This window comes from Macadamia integrifolia, unplaced genomic scaffold (assembly GCF_013358625.1).
Source record: "Macadamia integrifolia cultivar HAES 741 unplaced genomic scaffold, SCU_Mint_v3 scaffold944, whole genome shotgun sequence".
Classification (NCBI taxonomy): Eukaryota; Viridiplantae; Streptophyta; class Magnoliopsida; order Proteales; family Proteaceae; genus Macadamia; species Macadamia integrifolia.
This window is the reverse complement of record NW_024870589.1, coordinates 33,058-56,210: the sequence shown is the minus strand read 5'-3', so window position 1 is coordinate 56,210 and position 23,153 is coordinate 33,058. Positions and strand designations below refer to the sequence as shown.

Below are 23,153 nucleotides of genomic sequence, written 5' to 3'. Positions count from 1 at the left end.
AAACATACTTATACTTAGTTGAGTGAGAAAAATAAACCAATCATATGATAAGTTGGAATTTTCCATAGGTAACGTTTTATCATAAACCAAGATGCCAAAACTTTTAGAAACACTAGTTTCCTTCACAACCTGCCGAGGAAGGCTTTGTTATATGGCCTTTTAATGTTTGCTATATGGCTTATGAGAAAAAATTGATGGGAATGCTTAAAGCTTATGATCCCATGCTCACATATTAAAGTTTTAGGAAAAACAGCTTATGTGGGAGAGTGTGGCCCTTGCACCTAGATACATAGGGAATAAAATGATCGACCCACCACCCATAAAATGGAAAACAAAGCCTCTATTGTTACTTTGTCGTGCGTTTCCATTGGCTTTCACACACATATAAGAGTTGCACTCCTCCATAGAAAACACTTCCCTTAACTCTTATCCCTAAAAGAGTTGGCCACGTGATAAAAAAAAAAAAACTTTAAAACTTTATTAGAAAAGAATCTTTTAAGAAAATAATTAAAAATAAATAACAACTAAAATTGTATGAATATAAGATTAAATTTGGTTTTAGTATCAAGCTGCTATCTACCTAAAGGTAATTAATTGTCACCATATCAACCCATGTGGCACAATTATGGACCGCACTAGGAAGGCCAAAGAAAGTACCTCTTTCCTTTTTCTTCCCCATGGTCAAGTATCCAAAAATTCAAATTGAAAGTTATTTTTCAAAATCTTGTATTTATCATATGAATTGTTTTTCCTCTATGGAAGTTAAGTACAAAAAATCTTCTAATGGGCATATGAATTTACCAAAGTGCTATGTCAGATGAATTTGAATTTTTATAGACAGATAAGGCATGGGGCTCCTCACATCTGATAGTTGGGAGCCTCTAAGGATGCGGGTTCGTGTGTTGCGACGTGTGTTGCACGACGTGCTAAGCTATAGAGGAACTCAATCCATTGATAGGCCCGAATGTACCTTGAATGTTTGCCAATTTCAAATTAATCTGAGTTTTCCAAGTGGTAAAATATAAAATTGAAAAAAATTAGGCCTACCAAGAGAGAGCACATAATTATAAGGGAAATTTTCTTGTAATACCTCCTAAAAATATTTTTATTTCCTGTGACCCCCAAGATTTGATAAAAAAATCTCATATGTCCTTCACTCTCATAAGAAAATTTCTAATAAATCCATAATCTTAGAAGAAAGTCGTTAAATGATGAGGTCAGCAATTTACTATTATCTAAATGGCCAAACTACCCTTAGGTGTGGGTAAACTTATTGTTATCCTTTCCACTTTTAGACCCCAAATTGGTAAAGTTGCTATTTTACCCTTCAATTCAATTGTGAGTTGCAGGTTTAAGGCTTGAGTTATGAATGTGGAGAGGGAGAGAGAGAGAGAGAGAGAGCAATGGATGCCCTCCATTTTCCAGTGTCTTTGGCTTAGACCGCCTGAAGTTCTTTAGGTCAAGAACCCAGAAATGCTAACGAGTTACTATAACTCACCAAGAAGAGTGCCAATAATGGTGAAAATTTCTGAAGAAATTATGGCAGATGTGATGGGAGGAAAGAATGGAAAACCAATACATGGTATTTTGATGCATTTTCAAAATGTATCAATAGAAGCATCTAAGATGGATTAAAGCTGGACCTGGTTTCTTTTCCTACAGGGCTCTTGGTCTCTAATTCAAGGGACGAGCAGCTCATTGGGGCTTGAATTCTTCATAAATTTTCAACCAATCTTCGAATTTCTGTCAATACGCTTTAGAAGATTGGGACCTCCATATTTATATTGAGAGATTGGTTGACATGCTGAACTGGAAGAACTCACAAGAAGAAGAGATCAGGAAAGCAGCTGCAGAGATTGTGTTCAAACCACATTGCAGGGATTCCTACCTTCCTGGTGCAATGGAACAATATCATCTTTGTTCTACACCCAAAAAATCCCTGATGGTGTAACTGATGAAATCTGGGAGAAGATGTACCATCTGTGACCAAGCAAATTATGAATTTTTGGTGTTTAATCATTTGGGTCTTACCATTTCTCAAACTCATAGGTGTAAATTAGACGCCCTTTTGCAAAAAAAATTGTTGATCTCCCACATGCAGGAGAGGGGTTGCTTAGGGAACAGTGAAATGATTCCTGCAATTGCTGAAGTTGTTCGAAAGAACTTTACTGCTAGGAATCTTCTTAGGAAAGAGGTTTCAGAGATTGTTTTCACGGTACGCAATATCATAGAAATTCTTCAAATATGGGGAGAAATAATCAATCCATGGCCGATGCTGTAGCGCAATTCTGTTAATCACAATCCACAGGTGATCTTCGTAGGAGGGGAAGATTAATGGGAAGAGAAAAAGGCGGAGGGGTAGGTGCTGTCATGCAGGATGCTCGAAGAAGAAGAAGAAGTGGTGGGTCCCACTTAATTTTGTTGGTTTCCAACATATTGGAAATGGGTTGCTTTATAGTCAAAAAAGTCTTTCACGTTTCAAACCGAAATTGAATACGGAATCTGTAATCGAGTCAAATTAATTGGACCAAATTAAATGGAATTAATTCGATTCAAATTCGGTTTGAGTATATGAGTATGGATCTTGATTTGGCTCAATTTCGGTTCAAGGTGTAAGTACTATCAGTTAGAACTAAAATTGAACCGAATTGCTTTTAAAACCAAAAGAATGAAAAAACCCTAACATCGCTAAGAGAGATATTTTAGGTGGGAAGAGTCTTTTACAATTTATCATCACATATTTACATGCTAAGACAATTTTTGAGTCAGCAATGGCCATAAGGCCTATAACTTGAGCCCATTATGATCTTTGGTCCATCATAGTCATAGTCTAAAAATGGAAACAATTTTCATAACCAAATTAAAACCAAGGCACAAACCAAATTAAAACTGCATATTAGAATCGAATTGGAACCAAAACTGAACCAAATCGAATTGAATCGGCTTGAGTGTATAAATATAGAATCGAGTCGGTTCTCGGTTTGGTTCTAATTCACCTTATCATTATTCAGAACTGAACCAAACTGATTGACACCCTTAATTAGGGGTGCGGTAGATATTATTTTCATATCGTGGGAGTACAAAAAATAAAGAATCTTTTTAGGGGTGCTACAAGAAAATTTCTCTAATTATAATGGGTGGAGAGAATTAGAGAGTATATCATACATTGGGATAAATGATTAAAAACATTGACTCATGTGGCTTATTTAGGCCATTCCTAATATTTATCCAGTAGTGAAGTTTGTTACATCACTTTTCCATGTGGCAAAATTACATGTGTCCAAACATTCTTTCTTATGATGGTTGATGTGTGGGAAAACTCTGCATTTATCAGATTTTATTAAAAGGGGAATACTCAATGCTTTCAACCATTAGATACGTAGTGCATGATCTCAATTAGGCATGTTAGAACAATTACATTCTCCTTTATTGGCATGTATCCCTACCTATACTCATCCAAGCCTATGATAACCACTATTTGACAATATACCATAGTCAATTTTAAACCTCATATATATTTTTTTGGTAACAAAAACCACATATTTGTCACTTTTATAATTTTTTGGGACTGAAATTTAACATGCGAACAAGTTGACTATCTAGTCAAATTTTGATCACCCTTTCACTCTATCATGTGACAAATATTTGAGTTAATGAACATGTTCTAGTTGAAATATTTCACCATGTTTATTAAGATTGTGAATTTGAAATCGAAATCAAATCATTTACATAAAAAACTATGAATCGTTTAAATAAACTGTTAAACCTATTAACATATACCTAGTAACTTTATGAGATTTAATGTTAAGTTTACATATATTTCAATAAAAAAAAAAGTTTATATTAAACAATTATTAAAAAAAATCATATAGCAATAAACAATTTAATTCAATGTTACAATTTACATCCATTTCACTAAAAATTTTATAGATAAAAAAATTATTTGGGTAAAAATTAGAAACCATATGAAAACCGTTTAAGCCGAAACCATATATTTAAGGGATCCCTATATTTAATAGATGTAATCGTTTATTAAAAGATTTAATTTTGATTTTACCTAAAAATTCTTACATCGAATCAAATTGAATCGTTTATACAAAAACCGAACCGATTAACACCCTTAATTTGTTTATGCCATTTTTACCAAAATCAAATTATCTACGGCAGAGACTGGAGAGGATCTTCAATGTCATCGAATATTGGAGGGCGACAAAGCCATTTCATGAGTGAAAAAGGTAAGGAGAGATGGCATCGTATATAGGAGGGCAATAAAGTCATTTCATAAAAGAGAGACTCTCCTCCGACAACCCATTCCCATCGTGTATTTTACATGTTTCTGAATAAAACGGTGAATGCAAACATGAAGCCTTACTAGGCACACCAATTTCGCTAAATTATCTTCCCAAAATACCCTCTTCTCCGAAACACAACAAATACGAAAAGAAGATGTGAGAAGGTTAATATGTATGTTTCTGTCCATTTTCGCTCTCGTTCCACTGGAACGATAAATCTCTGATTCTTCTGGATCCCATCTTTGATTCATACAGGAAAAGAAGAAGAAAACAATCCGGAACGGAAGAAACCCTAGGCTTTGCCTGTCGATTGAACGTGTTTCGATTTGCAGATCTGTGAAGGAGGTGCGGATCTTTGAATCTTATCGACCTTAATCTTTCCAGCCATGGCGTGCATAAAGGGCGTCAGTAGATCGGCGTCCCTCGCCTTCTCACCTGAATCACCTTACCTTGCGGCTGGGACTATGGCGGGGGCTGTAGATCTGTCATTCAGTTCGTCTGCCAATCTTGAAATCTTCAAGCTTGATTTCCAGTCTGAAGATCGGGAGTTACCTGCTGTTGGTGAGTGCCCCAGTAGTGAACGATTCCATCGGCTTTCTTGGGGTAAGGCTGGATCAGGAACGGAAGAATTATCTCTTGGGTTGATTGCTGGAGGCCTTGCGGATGGTAGTATTAATATTTGGAACCCAAAGACTCTAATCAGGTACTTAAAAGAGTTTCTCCCATTGGTTGAACTCATCGTGGCTCACTTGTTCTGTAACATTGACATCCCTGTTCCAACAATTAGGATCTTTTCCGGTTATTTCACTAGTCTATTGGATTTAGCAGAATTGATAATTCACAGATGCCCTTTGATCTTCTTGACGTTGCACTGTACTCAAACGTGAATAACAAAAAAGGGGTCCTTTCAATTGTCTTTTTCCTATTTGTGGCAATTTAGGATTGTACTTGTACGTTTTCCTTGATCAAATTTAATCCTCATCTTTTTCAACGAGATCATGGGCATCTTATTTTTCCTGGTGATTCTCTTTTCTCACTTACATTTCCCAGTTTTCTTACGCTCATCTTTCTCATCTCACTTTGCATGGGGATTTTGGTCTCCAATATGATGGACATTTTTCAGTTTACTTTCGTAGTTTCCTGAATTATGTGTCAATGTTATCCTTTGTTGTGATTATTTTGTGGTGGCTAAATGCGGTTAAAAAACTATCTCATGTTCCACCCTGATAGGTAAACTTGGAAAGGACATGCTAGCAAAACGAAGCTGCAGTTTGTAAATTAATCAGGAATTGATGTGTTTTGACAGGATGTTGGATCTAGTATCTTTTGGTGAATGCCTTTTTACATATCGAAATTCTTAACAGCAGAACTTCATTAGAAGCTCAATTTTCTCGATTTTTTGAGGTTAATTTATTGGGCTCTGCCAAACTGGAATGGCCCCATTTAAACGTACCAACAGGCCATGAATGGATTACAATACAAGTTTGTCTTAGTTAAAATAGTTTTTTTTGTTGTGTATATGCCGTCTGCATCATTTACATCAGCAAAACTGGATAAAGACATTAGTTAGATTTGACTAAAATCATCATAAATTACCTGCAGTTCAGAGGAAATTGAAGGTGCCCTCGTTGGACGTCTTACTAAGCATACCGGACCTGTGAGTTTCCTCATATATTTTTTTTCTTTGTCTACTGGCTATAGTAGTAGCTTTTTATCTGTTCCATTATTGATGCTTTTCTTTGAGTTAGCATGGTCATTTAGTCCTGAATTTTTGCCTGAACACAGGTTCGTGGTCTGGAGTTTGGCAGTATCTCAACAAATCTACTAGCTTCTGGGGCTGATGAAGGTGAAATCTGCATCTGGGATCTAGCTAATCCAGCAGAACCCACTCACTTCCCACCTCTCAAGGTATGTGTGCATTATATTTTCCACTGGACATGTTAAAAAAATCAGCATAAATTCTTATATTATGATGATTCAACTTGTTAGTATTATTTTTGCTCAGTCCTTTTTGTCTACTGTAGCATTGAATTTATATGATCCTGGATAATCCAAAAAAATAAAAAATAAAGGGGGGAAAAAAAGAAGAAAAAAGGTGTGTTCCTTACATGTTCTACACTTACTTGGGTGTTTTGAATTAATATTTGCTGTTGACCTTTTTTTTTCTCCCTTGCTACTTGCAAGCACATATCTGCAAGATGTGTGCCATATTTAACTCATCTTATGCAAACTTTGCCAGAGTGTTGGATCTGGTGCGCAAGGTGAAGTTTCTTACTTATCATGGAATCACAAGGTTCAACCTATATTAGCTTCCACTTCATATAATGGAATGACAGGTGAGAGAAAGATATAATCCTGTCTCTTATATGTTAAACTTAAAAGGAAGGGAAAACACACTTTTTCTCTTTTATTTTCCTGCATGCTAATGCATCTATGATACATAACTTGTGAATTTCTGTGTTTTGCAGTGGTTTGGGATTTAAGGCGGCAGAAACCAGTGATAAAGTGAGTTGTTTTCCTTTGATCAGAAGTGTTGTATACACTATTGCATTTTCGATCTGTATGTGTAATTTGGCATATTGATGGATGTTGTTCTTACCTGGCAGTTTGTCAGATTCAAATAAAAGGCGGGCTTCTGTGTTACAGTGGAACCCTGATTTTGCAACCCAGCTCATTGTTGCATCTGATGATGATAGTTCTCCTTCTTTAAGAGTATGCTGTTTTTGTCACACAATGGTTTTGTTTTACATGTTCTCTACTTTCAGTGATCTTCTGCGTAGTTTTTGTTATCTCTATGATTTCTATGACAGCTTTGGGACATGCGGAACTCAATGTCACCTTTGAAAGAGTTTGTTGGTCACACTCGAGGTTGGTAATCTTCCGTGATAGTGCTTCTTTTGTTCCCCTGATAAATAGATAACTTTCTGGGCCTGCCCGATACCTTTCCTGATGTTGCATGATTTGTTTATGTTTCAAAGGATTTTTATAATTTGGAATTGGTAACTTCCCCCCCCACGGGCCCCACCCCCTTCTTGGTACAATAGTAAACTATGCTCCGATGACTGCCCTGTCCCCATTTCTCTATGGCGTAGATTTTAGTCGATGTATTTTTTAGATGGCTCTTGATGTATTTTAGACAAATGAGTTTGCTAGTTGTTCTTTCTTTTAGTTAAATAGTAGGGGATCAACTTTTTGGTAAGCTTTTTGGTTACCTATCATCTAGATGCTGTTTTCGTTTCATTATCTTAAATCATGTTCTTACGGATTCTATTTTCTAAAATTTTTTAATTATTATGCCGCTGGACATTGGACAGCAGGTTTTTTTTTTTCAAATTCAAGCTAAGACATTCACTTCTTTGTTGTGATTTTCTTGTTTTATTCCATTCCATACTCTTTGTCTCTTTCTACATGTTTGCTTGAACTATCATTCCTGTTCATTTCACTCATTATTTTGGATTTTTTTCCCCATCACTTTGTTTAGATGTTAAACCATCAATTTTTATTTTTGTTACACACTTTGACATTTATTTAATCTTCACTTGTCTGTATCTTTCCACAGGTGTAATTGCCATGTCATGGTGTCCTAGTGACAGCTCCTACTTGCTCACGTGTGCGAAAGATAATCGAACTATTTGCTGGGACACATCCACGGGAGAGGTAGGAAACAGTTTCTGTTGAATTTTGCTATATTTTCTTCCTACTGCAATTTATATACATATCCAAAATTCGGTTGCCTTCTAACATTTTGTTGTTGCATCTCATTTTTAAATGGTTCAGATTGTCAGTGAGTTGCCGGCTGGCACCAACTGGAATTTTGATATTCATTGGTACCCAAAGATACCCGGAGTCATATCAGCTTCATCATTTGATGGAAAAATTGGCATCTACAATATTGAGGTTGGTTGAAAATGTCTGATCATAGATACATTAAGTTTTTCACTTGTATTTAAAGAATATTTTCCCTATTCTTTGGGAGCTCCCTAGAATTTATTATGTACTGTTCTGAAATGAAAACTTTTATGATGTGGGCAATCTGAGTCTTGGTTTTTTATTCTATTTGGTTTCATAAGTGAGGATCATTGCATTACTGTTCTTTGAGATAATGTATCCTCTCTATTTTTTATTTTTTAATTTATTTTTTGTCTTAGCCTGTCAGATTGCTCTCTCACTCTTGATAACATTTCTCGGCATTTATTTGCATTTATTCTTCATTGTGCAGGCTTGCAGCAAATATGCTGCTGGAGAGGGTGCATTTGGCACAGGTATGTTTTCTTAGCTGGATTTTAAATATTCAGTTTTTCTTCCCTTCATTGAACATCATTGTGATTTAAATGTTGCCACTTCTATTATTGATTTTCTTTCTTTAAGGCATCGGTTGATATGATAATACAAAATTTTCTGCCTGTAATGAGAATTTTGTACTTTTAAAGGGGAAAAAGGGATATGTAGGATTAATGCAAAAAAGAGACAAATAAGAACAGAACACCATTTGGAAGGAAGCATCTTGAATCATCTTATGCATGACATTCCTTGGGGCCCCATTCTTATTGACAGAATTGTTGTGGCATTACAGCTTGTTATTTCAACGGGTAGCTCAGGGAAATTTAGATTATAGTTTTTTATATTTTTCTCCCGCTGCTCTTCTTAATTCTTCATAAAGGTCTGTTGAATAAAAAGAGAGAATGGTGCAGCAGGTATGAGAATAATAATAATTTACTGGTGATGAAAGAGGCTGGGACTGTACAACCATTTCTGCATCTCATCTACTGGTTGTTTGGAAGAATATGATGAGGAATCTGGACCATTTTACATCTTGTATAACCTATGAGGAGGGATGGTTCCAAGGCAGGTTGAGGAGGATATTTGGGTTGATGATAGGTCTCATGCTTCTGTGTTTCCGAGCCATATAACTTTGTTTTGGAGAGAATTGTTGTTGCATAGCAATACATGGAAATATATGGTGGGAACACCAGTTGGAATTTGGTATTTTGGAAGAATGATGGATTGGGAGTTGGATTACTTAAGGTGTTACAGTAGATGGAATCTCACCAGACTATATATAATATATGGAACGATAACACTGAAGAAATGTCTTAAAAGTATATTTTGAATCCTTACATGATGCTGGTTTTGAACACACAGACAGGGTGTGATCTGGCCAAGAAAGCACCAAAACTGTGTTTTCCCATCTTCTGAGTTGAGACTGCGCGAAATGAACGTAATGTGGTATTTAAAGCATGGCCAAAGGAACGGTTGGCCGAAATTTTGGTGAAACAAACCATTTGGATGAAATGCTACCAAAACCTCGAAATTGCGGTGGAAATGTTTGCAACCACGTTAGCGCATAGGGTTCCGTTTGAAGCCCTTGCAAAACTGAAATATTTCATTCAGTCCTGCGAAATTTCGCTAAACTGTGTACCATGCATCACCCTCTACTACTATATGGACTAAATGTAATCCGAACTATAGAGGCGAGACAAGAACTGGAACAGCAGTTATGGAAGCCGAAGCTGGAACTGGACAATCTCAATGCAGCTGAGACTGGACAATCTACAAAGGCCTACCAAGCTGGAAGAGCCGTGGGCTAAAGTCAAAAAACATAGTGTAGGCCTTTTTTGGAGTATATTTCCTTACTAGAGGAACCTTATGCTTTTTAAGATTTTTGGTCAATTTACTGTTGGAAGATCAAGAAACAATAGATCCAGTTTATCACAAATCTGAGGCGGAATGAGAATGTTTTTCAGCAGAAGGTGCTCAGACTATTTGCTTCTTTGCTCGACTCCCTGACTACCTGACTACCGTTTGCGTTGAGAGCGAGGACCAAGATAGGGAAGTGCATTAAGCCTACACTCGTGCAATTCCTACTAGACTTCCCCTCCCTCTCTTGATTAGCAACAACAGAATTTTCTTAATAGAGAGGAAAACAAAGGACGAGATCAATACGACATCAACTCCTACTGGATTCCAACTTGGAAAAAACACTGATTCGACTCAGATTACAATTTTAGAAACTCTATTGAGTGCTTGATAGTTTATCCCTTTTTGCATGAAGGAATCTCTTAAATTGGGTTACTTGGGGGAAAATGTAACACAATGGAGCTTTGACTTAAAATTAAGTTGAGGATTTAGTTTGGGTGTTGGGCCCCATTAGAAGAGGAGAGGCCTCTTTAGACTTTAGAAATTGGGAGTTTGTCACACCCCAAATCCATTAGGGGTTAGGGCCATTTAACTCATTCAAGATAATATAACCTAGAAGATTTTCATCATCGTATAAACCAAGTTGCAAATTTTATAATTAGCCCTCGTCAATTACATATCAGAATTCATCATTTTTCTTAATAACATCTCAGATATTAAGGATAATAATATCAAAATCTCAAATCCAACAACTAATAGAGTACTGGTGGCTACTAAAGAAAACACCTATTAATTATATCTATCATACAGCAGGAATCGGAACATGCGAGGGGTGCCAGCGCCCTTATTACAACAACAAATAATATGAAAAAAAAAAAGAGGGGTGCAGATGTGCAGTGGGTAGAGGTAAGGAGCTCACTGATGCAGTGGGAGGTTTGTCTTTGGAGTAAACATCAAGTAAGCAGCCTCATGTCTTACCTTTTTAGATGAACCAACAAAGTTTTATTGGCCAAAGCTAGAGAATAGAGAAGATTGTACAAGGGAAGCATATACATCATCCATAAAACTCACCAAGAAGTGGACCCCTTTGCTTGCAACAAAGTTGGCCTCACTTCTTACAATTGGAAATGGCCCTATATAAGCCCTATAGACACAAATTCCCGCTCAACTCCACCTTTGGCTGGCACATTAGTTGAGGAGTTTGCTCATCTAGTTCGCCATGAGAATGAGATGTTCCCTAGGTTGTATGAGGATTTTTCCCTGGTGTTCCTTGTTGAAGGAAAAATTTCATGCATGGGTGACTGAAAAGGTGAAGCAAAGTGATGTGTCAATCCCAATTTCCAACTCCACTGTTACCATGATCTTGCAGGATCTTGTAAGGGTAGAAAGACGGCCATGAATTATGGAGATTATCATCAGTTCTTTAATATGTTTGTGTACTACGACATTATACTGGGTTGTGTTTTTCATTCAAAAGCTTGAACTGGACCTTAAATAGAAAGGAACTAAGCTAACTTCTCTGAAGCATGGTTACTACATCTGAAGTTCCATCTAAATCCAGTATGTCTGAGTGTTGTTTCTTTAAGCCCCTCTAGGTTTGATGACCGTAGGCTCAAGATAATAATGCAGATACATAGCGGGATAGTAACCTGGATCCATCATATTGTGTGTAATGTAAATTTGATGCTACAACATGTTATACTTTATGTCGCTTTGTTGTGATGTATGGTCTCTGGGATAGGCTACATGTTATACTTTATGTCGCTTTGTTGTCATGTATGGTCTCTGGGAATAGGTTTTGATGGACCATTATATAGATGTCTTCAGCAATGTGTTTTACCCAGTACATGTATCTTTTGATTCTTCACCTTCTATTTTGAATATGAATGCATAAAAGGCAGTTGATTAATTACTTCTTTTATGTTGCAATGTCCTGGCACCCCCCTATCATCTCGACAAAACAGCGTTTTTGCTTTGGATCTTATTCTGGGAATATATTTTCAAGTGATTATCCTTTTTTTTTTTTTTTTTGGCACATTGAATGATCCTTCTTTGACATAGCATCTCATACTGTGTTTTATCTTCAACTGCAGTGCCCTTGAGAGCTCCAAAGTGGTTGAAACGTCCGGTAGGAGCTTCCTTTGGTTTTGGTGGCAAGCTTGTTTCATTCAACCCTAGTTCATCAGTTGCTGGTGCTCCAGCTGGAAATTCTCAGGTAGATTTGTGTATTGCGCTCTGCTGCTTTAATACTTTCATTATGTTGTTTTTTCATTATCTCTTTCTTTTTTCTATTTCTTTTCCCCAGGTTTATGTGCATAACTTGGTTACTGAACTCAGTTTGGTGAGCCGCTCGACTGAATTTGAAGCTGCAGTACAAAATGGGGAAAAACCTTCCTTACGGCTTTTATGTGAAAAAAAGTCTCAAGAGTCTAAGTAGGTTATATATATAAATGAGTTCTGTTGAAGTGGATTTGTTCCTACATTTCAAGCTGAAATTTGCTCGTCTTATTGGGTTATAACCCTTTTTTCTGCTGGTTGCTGTGATTAGATCTGGGGATGATAGAGAAACATGGGGCTTCTTGAAGGTTATGTTTGAAGATGAAGGGACTGCAAGGACTAAGTTACTTACCCACTTAGGATTCAGTGTACACACTGAGGAAAATGATAATGCACAGAAAGAGCTTTCCCAGGAAATAAGTGCACTCAGTCTTGATGAGGGAACACATAAAGCAGGATTGGCTGGAGATAAAGAACTGAGTTTATCACCCACTGATAATGGGGAGGATTTCTTTAACAATCTTCAAAGCCCTAAAGCAGACTCATCCCTTTCACCTTCAGCTAGTAACTTTGGGGGTGATGGTGGTGCTGTGACTCATGGTGAGCATTTGCAACCAGAATTGGATGGAACAGCTGCGGATACTGATTCTTCATTGGAGGATAGCATTCAACGTGCTTTGGTTGTTGGAGACTATAAGGGAGCTGTTGTACTGTGCATATCGGCAAATAAAATGGCTGATGCTTTAGTTATCGCTCATGCGGGTGGTGCTGCTTTGTGGGAAAGTACTCGTGATCAATACCTGAAAAAGAGTCACTCATCTTACTTGAAGGTAAATTGAATTTCAATCTTTTTGGTTTTGAAATAACAAAGCAGATCTTGTATCATGTTAATGGCAATATGGGACTGGTGTAGTGGAAGCACCATCGTGGAAATGCCTCATCGATTGACTTTAATCGACTGCATTGGGAAACAGTTAGGTTGATGTATACCCTACAGTCAATCAGTCTTCACCAGTTTGCTTATTACTAGCCATTTTCTAACTTTTGTGTTTTACATAAAATATTAGGAAATGATTATTCTATCACCACTTTGTATGCACTTATATAAATACGTAAATTACATTTTTACTCCTCTCCCGCGCCCTGCTCCCTCGTCCCCCCTGGCACCCCCCCCGAAAAAAAAGAAAAGAAAAGAAAAGAAAAAAAAAACGAAGAAGAAGAAAAGAATCCACAAATCGTGTAAAACTTGGCTAACCATTATTTGGAGCTTTTAACTAGCTTGAAAGCATGCCTGGCATTTACTTTACTGCTGCTAATAGACTGAAACTCTAGTCTTGCCTTTATTACTATGTTTTATCGCTTAATCACCTAAATATGTAAAATAATATTAAAATAAAATGGGATAAATATCCTTAACATGAGTTGTGCTACCATGGTCCCTTGGAGCAGGGACTTTTCATCCTTCCCGTGTCTTTAGCTAGGATATCATATTCGAAATGGAAAATGTGATAATATTGTTAACTAGAGTTTCCAAAATACAACTCTTATTGTCTTTTACGTTAGATGATGGAAATGATATCCTCCAGTATGTCAATAGTAATAATTCCTATTGATTTTGGTGCCCTAGCTGCTCACTCAACTTGGGAGAACAAAACTAGCCTAGGTGGCTCAGCTTCCTTCACTACACTGGACACACATAGTGAATATAGAATTTTTTGTAGTTTTCTCTACTATTTTGTCTCCTTTTTCTTTGTGTTATGCTGAGAAGGTTCTATCCTTATTCAGGTTGTGTCTGCAATGGTGAGCAATGATCTAATGAGCCTTGTGAACACCAGGCCTTTGACTGCCTGGAAAGAAACACTTGCTCTTCTTTGCACTGTAAGTTATATAATATGTTTTCGACTTTGACTTGTATGTTTAGTTCTGAATGAAATTTTGTTTATGATCTTGTCATATTTCTATGCAATGCATGGCATTTATACATTTGACATCCCTGGTGTCTATGATGTTATCGTGGACCATCTGAAACTGTGAAGCACTTTCTCTACACTGTGTTGCCTTGGTGTCTTATCCCTATTGATGTCGATGATGAAATGTAGGGAAGAGACCTAAAATGGCATGGCAATATGGTATTGTTTACAGCCCTTTGTCGCTACATCTTGACTAATTCAAGCTTGATTTGCCCTCTAAAAGTGAGATTACTCTGCTGCTAAGCTATACTAAGAAATGACTCGCTATTGTTAGTTGTTACTAGCTTATTCTAAGTTGTTGGAGGGCAGACCTCGGTGCAATGGTAAGGTTGCTTCATTGCAATGTGGTAGTCGCGGGTGTAAGGCTGTGTACATTATGACCCTCTCCAGACCCGGCAGGGGTGGGAACCTTGTGCACTGGTACACCCTTTTTATTCTAAGTTGTGAAGGTGTCGCCTAGGTGTCCAGGTGCCTTGGTCGCCTATTTGGTGTCGCCTTGCATTGAACCTCTTCCAATGCCTTGGATCGCCTAGGCACCTTGACAACTATTTATTTATTTTATTAATTTATGTTTCTCAGTTGGAAGAAGGTTATGGTTGTTGTTGTTGTTGTAATTTTTGTTTCTCAGTCTTTCCTGCAAAGCAGAGGGTAAGGTGCGTACACTTGCTCCTCCAGACCCTGCAGTAGCAGGAGCCTTGTGCACTGGATTACTCTTTTTATTAATTTTTGTTTCTAGGAGACAAAAAATGTCAGTATCAGTACCATTGTGGAGCAATTGGACTGGAAGTTACTTTACTTATGGTATCTTATCCTATTTTACCATGATCTTCTACAGTTTGCCCAGAGGGAAGAGTGGACTCTGCTCTGTGACACTCTTGCTTCAAGACTTATGCTTGTGGGAAACACATTAGCTGCAACTCTCTGCTATATCTGTGCTGGAAATATTGACAAAACAGTGGAAATTTGGTCACGGAATTTGAAGGCGGAGCATGAAGGAAGGCCCTATGTTGACCTTCTCCAGGTGGATGTTCTACCCAGAATTTATGAAAAAAGATTTTTTTTTTCTTAAAATAAAAAATGGCTTGAAGATTGACAACTTTCATTTATTGGGGTAGGATTTAATGGAGAAGACTATTATTCTTGCTTTGGCAACTGGACAGAAGCAATTTAGTGCAACTCTGTCCAAGCTTGTGGAGAACTATGCTGAACTACTAGCAAGTCAAGGGCTTTTAACAACAGCAATGGAATATTTAAAACTTTTGGGGTCCGAAGATTCATCTCATGAGCTTGCTATCCTGCGAGATCGTATAGCTCTCTCTGCAGAAGGTGAAGTATTCTTTTGGTCTCTCTTGTATGCGTATTTTTTATGGAAACTTCTACAGAATTATATTGATGTTAATAAGCATCTGTTAAATAAAATTTTCTGTCCTGCAATAACTTGATAGATGAGGTGCCACCCCTCTCATAAGAAACTTGTTTTACTTGTTAAATGTGTTGAAGTTGATAGCTTGTTTGGAAGTGACTGTATTGAAGTCTAGGATGTATAAGAAAACGGAGATGTATGTTTGTTGTCCCAATGATGGGGATTTCTCTCTTTGTATTTGGTTTCATAGTGTCCAGGCAGTTTGCCTGGGGCCTAGGCGACAGTCGCCTTATTGCACTGCATGCCGCCTTGTGTTTTGGCACTTATTTGTGCCAAATATCATTTAAGTAATATAAAAAGCATTTACTTAAGATATTATTCATAAATAACCAAATACCCCCTATTTGAATCCAATAAAAATAGTTTAAAAATCAAATTCCAAAAGTATAAAAAGTCAACACCGGAGTCCAAAAAGAAAAACTGGATTTTGGTTATAGAGGCGATTTTCAACTTTTAAATGTTGGAGTTTTTCTCAATTATGAAAATTTTATAAATTCTATCATGTTAAAACATTGCTAAAAACCAAAAGTTCGGTAAAATAATTTTTTGTTTTGATATCCATAAAATTATTTTCATTCAGGCGATTTTAACAGCATTCGCGCATTTAAAAATAAGTTTGACCGGAGCATAACTTTGTCATTATAACTCAGATTTAAGTAATCTTAGACTTGTTGGAAAGCTGGTTTTATATTATATTTGAGACAAAAAGTCTCATGTAAAAATAATATCATTTGACCAGTCAAACTTATTATAGAACAAGAGCATTTCTCTAAATTTTGATTTTTTATAACTTAATATGACTTAATGTTAATTTTTTATGATTTAATATGGCTAAATGTTGATTTTTAATGACTTGATGTTGCTTAATCTTGATTTTTTATGATACAAGGTATATATAGCTTACTAAATAATGTTCGAAAATAGGGAAAATAAAAAATAACAATTGGTCGCCTTGTTCACCTCAAGGCGTGCGCCTTCTCGCCTAAGCGCTTAGACAACCCTCCACCACCTTGGTTTGCCTTGGCACCGTGACAACTATGGTCCCAAGAGCTTGGGTTCCATTGTTTTGCTGTTATCCATGCTTACAACCATTATTTGGATGTATCAAGACAATTCTACAAAATGAGAAGTATTGTGAGGGAAAACACCAGTGCTTATCATTACGCTATTTAAAAATGCTACTCATTTAGGCATCAGGAAACATCAACGCTGCTGAAGGTTTACTTACCCTGCAGCGAAGCTTCAGTGAATTTGTTAGCAATTTTTTCTTCAGGAAAGTAGCTAACTTTGCGTTCTTTGGAAATGTAGCTAATTTCAAGCTGTTATAGATGAAAGTTGCCCATGGAAGAGATGACTACAGTTTTTTTACATTCTTCCCTAATCATCTCTTAAGAGAATTTTGTGACATTTTGTAGCAAAAGAAAACTCAAATTTTCCATTTTTTTTTCTTGTTGTATTTGCTTTTTAATTTTTTCTGAATTGAAACTCTTTGTAAATCTTTATTTATGATAAGTCAACTCAAGAATCCATCTTTGAATTAAATTTCAGAACCCGAACTTTAAGCTGAATTTGTGTTAGCTGACCACATTCCTTGATTTCTTGCCTAAATGAATTATGACCACAGCTATTAAGTTTTTTGATCCTAGTTGCTTAAACTGTTAAAGGCCCTTTCCATTCCCTGGAAGTTCCCCCCCACCCCCCACACCTCCCCACCCCCCCCAAAAAAAAAAAAAAAAAAGCTTGCAAGCTGCAAAAGTGTCAAGAGTTGGATCTGTTCAACCATATGATTAGGGTTTGAAAGTGGATCTAGTCTTAAAGAAAACCCACAATTGCTCATATGATAAATATAATCTGACAAGTATTATGTTCATTACATTATTTATATTCAGAAAGATTACCATCTGAAAAAGCTTACTGATTTTTTGGTGCATACATTGCAAAAAAGTCTCTAGTTTATGAAAATCGGTTATTTGTAATTGGCTAGTGTCGTTGTTGCTTGTACGCCAGAACATAGAGAAGCTTTGTACCACGAGTCTTTTGTTTCTAATGTTTTGTCGTATGCCAATAATGTATAGGTTGCCAGCTCTATACTATTGTCGCATATTATGCATCGATGTACCATAGCTATTATATCTAGTCAACTTCCCATTGCTAAGAGTTGGTGGTCATATGGATCTGATTAGACACCTGTGCTGGTATCCACATTAACATAGGGCAATATTTTATCTTGATGTTTTAGTGTGGGGTAGAATGAAGTGGAGCTTACTACTGCAGAACCAAAGCATGCATTTTTCACTCCAAACTTCAGTTTGATGATTTTTAATTACTAATGTTGCAGAGAAAGAAGTATCCAGAAGTATGCCTTTCGACAATTCTCAATTGCAATCTGAATCTGCATATGTCCCTGATCAACATGGGTTTAGTGCAGTTGATGGGCCTCAACATTATTACCAGGTTTGTTTTTGTCAATCATGCTTTTAATATTTGATTTCTTGTTGGAAGAAAAAAAAGTTTCAGTGCAGGATGCACTTCCTTGGTTCAAGTGGTCTGGTTTGTAAGACTTCCTGTTGTTTCTTTTTCTTCTTCACAGGAAAAACCTCAGTCACAACTACAGCAAGGCATTCCTGGGAGTCCTTATGGTGAAAACTATCAACAGCCTTTTGGTCCTTCATATGGGGGAGGATATGTGACTCCTGCACCTTATCAACCTTCACCATCCCCCCAGATCTTTCTCCCATCACAAGTGCCTCAGCCTCCACAGGTATTTCTCATTGTTGAGCTGTAATTGAGCCACATAGATGATTGGGCTTACCTGCCTAGCGTTTAATTGCTAGTGAGTAGCTCTCTATGCTTAAAATGTTCATATGATTTTTAGAGTTTGTTGAATGACAAGTTATCTTTGCTTTGATGCTTATATATTTCTTTCATTCTTTTGGTTGTCTTGAGGTAAAACAAGTTACCTTTGAGAATACCGCAAGCCCATGAGATCGCACAGAATTTAGAAAAGAAACTAACTTCTATTGGTCTTTAAACTACTTTCTCCTTGTTAAGACTTCAAAGAACTGAAGCAGGAATCACTGAAACTGCTCGAACTCCAAATTCTTAAGGTTCAGGTCATCTGCTCTGAAGTTTAGGGATACTAATGTTGTAATCATGCAACTTTTCTTGGTGTTTTTAACAGCAGGGATCCCCCCCCCCCCCCTCTTCTTTTCTGGTGAAGATTTATGCTTTGATACAATTAGGTGTTTTTTCATTCGCCACTTCAAGCTGCTCAATAACTGTCTTCACTGGTGATATTCTGTTTTCTATCAGGATTTTCTGGGAGTGTGCGAATTGTTTATTTCAAGAATAGGCTGGATCCAACCAGCTGGACCACTTTCTTCTGGTTTTTTTTTTGCCCTTGTTTTTAATTGTTGATTATTCTCTTTTTGCTTTCTTTCAGGCAAACTTTGCTCCCCCTCCTGTCACTACTCAGCCTGCTGTGAGGCCATTCACTCCTTCAACTCCTCCAGTGCTTAGAAATGTGGAGCAATATCAACAGCCTCCTACATTGGGTTCTCAGCTATATCCTGTGTGTATTCCTGCCTTCATTGTATTCTCTACTTCTTATTCTCTTTTTAAGATGTATGCTAAAAAATGTGTTTCCTCCTCACTACAGGGTGTTAATAACCCCACATATCAACCTGGAACACCTGGAACTGTTTCTGTTGGTTCCGTTCCATCTCAAGTAGGTCCTGTTCCTGGCCATAACATGCCTCATGTTATGGCACCGATGCCCCCACCAAGGGGTTTTACACCAGTTAATAATTCAGGGTTTGCTCCTAGGCCCGGAATGGGTCCAATGCAACAAATGCAACAACCTAGTGCTGCCCAGTCAGCTCCGATACAACCAGCCACCACTCCTGCAGCACCACCTCCTACAGTGCAGACGGTTGATACTTCAAATGTACCCGGTAATCTCATAGCCTTTTCTGATATATTTTTTGTTTATTTTGGTTACGGTACTGTTCTACTAAGTTTGACTTGATCTAATGAGTATTTTCTAATCAATTTTTTATTGCCTTACAACTTTTCATATGTTAAGCCAAAGATGTGTAAGTTTATTTAGAACCATTTTTGTGCTCTATATTGCCATTTGAGAGATGAATTTTGATTGAAATTTACTCGATAAATAGTTGCTGACATCGAGAATTTTGAGTGCCACAAAAGCTTCCATGTGGTAGATATGTAGGGTTGTGTGGGAAATTCTCCTTTAATGATCTGAAAGGAAAAATCAGCGTAGCATAGATATGATATAGGTGAAAATATGATGCTTACATATTATATATATATATATACTTTTATACTGCCAATTTATTCATGTGTCCCTATGTATTTCCATGTACACACTACTGGTATCTGACCACTACTGTGCAGTCTCCCCATAGACCTGAATTTTTCGTAGCTCTATTTTTCCACTCGACATAACTTTGTTTGGGCTTAAATTTGACATGTGAGCAGGGGGCTTTGGTTCTACATGTCCATAAAATTTGGGCCCATTTGTGCTGTCACATGGCAGATATTTAGGATGCAGAGGAAGCCTTTCCCACGTGGGCCATGGAGGATCCAAGAACTCATGTAATTTACAAACCAGTGATTGTTAGTCATCTATATAAAAACATTTTTATGAAATATATTTAGTAAATTTCAGGTCCCCTCACCTTTTCACTGTTAATAAAAGTTCTGCTCGTGATACATCATAAATCAGATTGACCTGACACATTCTGGTCTGTTTGAGAAAATTGGGTTAACTTTGGCTGGGCAAGGTTAACCTGATAGGGCTTGACTAGGCCAGAAAGCCACTGCATGAGGTGGTGCTGGGCTGGCTGGCTATCAGATTAGGAGTCTGATCCATTGGGCTGGGTTAAGGTTGTCACTAGCCAGTTCTACTGTTATTTGGGTTCTCCCCTTCCCCCATCCTTTTTTTCTTAGTGTACTTGTATTTACTGTAGTCTTGTAGTCAACATTGGATCTATTGCTGCAATTTTTCTTTGGCATTTACTTATCCAGACAGTGGTGATATCTGCTATGTGGACCTTATAGTTGAATGCCCAATTTGGTGGCCATATTATTCACATCATCCTTGATTATTGTGGTAATTTTCAGCTCAGAAGCATTTCACGTTGTAGAAAAAAGAACACGTCAATTTGCGCTAAATATTTCTCTCATCCCTCTCAAAAAAGTTCAATTTGGTCTAGATTTGGATGGCTTAGAATTTCCATTTCATCTCACACCGGCCATATGCCGATGTAATGATAAAAAAATAGATGGAAGAAAATTCACTAGATAGTGAGCCATATGATTGAGATCGACAGTGAATTTGACATGGAGACCATCCAAAGGTTTATCTTTGTATCCCAACGCTCAGTTATGGTCGATTGGATACTGGACCGTTTAGATAAGATTTTCCTCAATGGGCCATTTAGTAGAAAACATCCCTTTTTTTTAGTTGCAAATTTCATGGTTGAAAACTTATTTTGTTGCCTTTCTGATGAGGCCGACTTGCAAATCCAGTTAGATTTGGAAGAGTTGATGATCAGGATATTGGCCTGTTATCAATCTTTGATGAGTTTTTTTGTGTGTTTAAAGTTTTATTTAGTTAGGACCCTGGTTAATTTCCTAGACTCTAGAATGTCTTATTTGATTTTGTTCCCTATTGCATAAGAAACAATGTTTGGAACTTTCCTGTGTTTCAAATGCAAAATGCATACACAAACCGAACTTTCCAGCTGTTGAACAGCATTTGAACTACTTTAACCCCCCCAACCCCCCCAACCCCCCAAAAAAAAATGGATGTAGAAATGGAAAATGCTTGAGAATTTGTTTCATGCCTAGTGGGAATTTGCAGAATGCTTGCTTTTCTGAAGTTGTGGATTATTTGGACATTGATTGATGCAGCCCAGCAGAAACCAGTTATTTCAACATTGACACGACTTTTCAATGAGACATCAGAAGCGCTTGGCGGTACCCGTGCAAATCCGGCTAAAAAGCGTGAAATAGAGGATAATTCAAGGAAAATTGGTGCCTTGTTTGCAAAACTTAATAGTGGAGATATTTCTAAGAATGCGGCTGATAAGCTTACCCAACTTTGCCAGGCCTTGGATGCTAGTGATTTTGGAACTGCATTGCAAATCCAGGTAAGGACCTGGCATTAACATAGATGGGCTACTTTAAAAAGATAGGAGCGTTTCTTTAATCTTTGATATGTTTTGTCTGTAAACAGGTGCTTCTTACTACTAGTGAATGGGATGAATGCAACTTCTGGCTTGCAACTCTAAAGAGAATGATAAAGACAAGGCAGAATGTGAGATCAAGTTAGAAGGTAGAAATCCCACCAAAAAGTTCCGTGTCCCTGTTCCGCAATTTTCCCTGTCCAGGAGTGTAGTTTTGCAGCATTGATCATATTAATGTACACATGATTCAGACTTTCCATATAGCAATTGCAGGTGTTTTTTTTGGTTTTCGTATCCTCTAATTTTATTTCTTTAGAGTCCCATTCCCTGGCCCATCTAATAACTCGAGTTGTCGCCCATTTCGTCCTCCAAAAGCAGATACAAAAAGATTTTTTTTCCCTGGCCATTAGGGAGACTAGTTTGCTGATTATTGTAGTCTAATATTTCTAATTGTCGAGAATATACTTCTTTTTTTCCCTTTTTTTTTGGGTTTGAAATATAATATTTTTTTTAGCATTCCTCCTCCTCCCAGTTCTTTGAGATTTACTATAAATTTTTTCTCTTTAAATTATTTAGTCACCACCGACTAGAGCTTGCATAATGTAGGGAGATTCCCCCCCCCCCCTTTTGAATTGAAATAAAATAAATTTCAGGTTTAAGGGAAAAAGGATGGGGATGCTAGCGATATATCTTTCTCTTCTTCTTGGAAAAGTCTTCTATGCTTCTACCATTCCGGCAGTTGGTTCCAAGAAAGCCGATGACCTACCTAACCTTTTCATTAAATTTAGAATAAAAAAATGGGTGATAGAGTGCTACTCAATAGTGCATGTACACACAGCACCTGTGGCCAGTGAGATGTGTCCGGTGAGTATTGGGGTATTGCAGTCTTTTTACATTTGCTGGATCTTGGTGCAGGTACATGCTGAATTCATTCTTCCTAAGCCAATCCGTCTTTTTTGCTTGACTACCAATATTCTTGAAGTCCTTGAGCATTCCCCTTGCCTTTGTCTCAACCAGTCGTTTTTTTTGGTAAATTTGTCTCAACCAGTCAACCCTGCCTCCAGTACCACCACAATTCAGAGCCAAGTTGATTAATAACATCAACAACAATCAGCTTTATCCAACCAAATGGGGTCTACAACATGGATCCTTGGCTTCCAATCAGTTTTATTCAACATCAAATTAGATGTAAGGCATAATCTATGTTTGTCTTTCCTCATCACTTGATCTAAGGTCATTTTAGGTTTGTCCCCCCTTCTTTTAGTTCCTTTAAATCTAAATTGAATAATTCATCCTCAGAGGAGGATTCAAAGACCTCTATCAGACATGGTTATGCCACTTC

The 23,153-nt window shown here is 37.2% G+C and overlaps 1 protein-coding gene across 1 annotated transcript; it reads left to right on the top strand.

Moving 5' to 3' along the window:
* Window positions 1-4,459: 4,459 nt before the first annotated feature.
* On the top strand, window positions 4,460-22,327 carry LOC122070549 (protein transport protein SEC31 homolog B-like). Its single transcript, XM_042634732.1, has 22 exons — window positions 4,460-4,995; window positions 5,895-5,949; window positions 6,078-6,200; window positions 6,532-6,628; window positions 6,761-6,797; window positions 6,899-7,004; window positions 7,103-7,160; window positions 7,852-7,949; window positions 8,070-8,189; window positions 8,512-8,554; window positions 12,023-12,144; window positions 12,235-12,362; window positions 12,478-13,036; window positions 13,992-14,084; window positions 15,012-15,197; window positions 15,292-15,502; window positions 17,938-18,053; window positions 18,190-18,360; window positions 19,042-19,170; window positions 19,258-19,552; window positions 21,537-21,775; window positions 21,862-22,327. The coding sequence occupies exons 1-22, from the start codon at window positions 4,679-4,681 to the stop codon at window positions 21,955-21,957; spliced, it is 3,399 nt and encodes a 1,132-aa protein (XP_042490666.1). The 5' UTR covers window positions 4,460-4,678; the 3' UTR covers window positions 21,958-22,327.
* The last annotated feature ends 826 nt before the right edge of the window (window positions 22,328-23,153 follow it).

What these genes read in the sequence shown, in the direction of transcription:
- LOC122070549 (XM_042634732.1), top strand. Translation starts at nt 4,679, where the DNA reads ATGGCGTGCATAAAGGGCGTCAGTAGATCGGCGTCCCTCGCCTTCTCA. An exon ending in ATAGTTCTCCTTCTTTAAGA is followed by an intron (nt 7,005 to 7,102) that starts GTATGCTGTTTT and finishes TTTCTATGACAG; the next exon opens with CTTTGGGACATGCGGAACTC. An exon ending in TTGGCATCTACAATATTGAG is followed by an intron (nt 8,190 to 8,511) that starts GTTGGTTGAAAA and finishes TTCATTGTGCAG; the next exon opens with GCTTGCAGCAAATATGCTGC.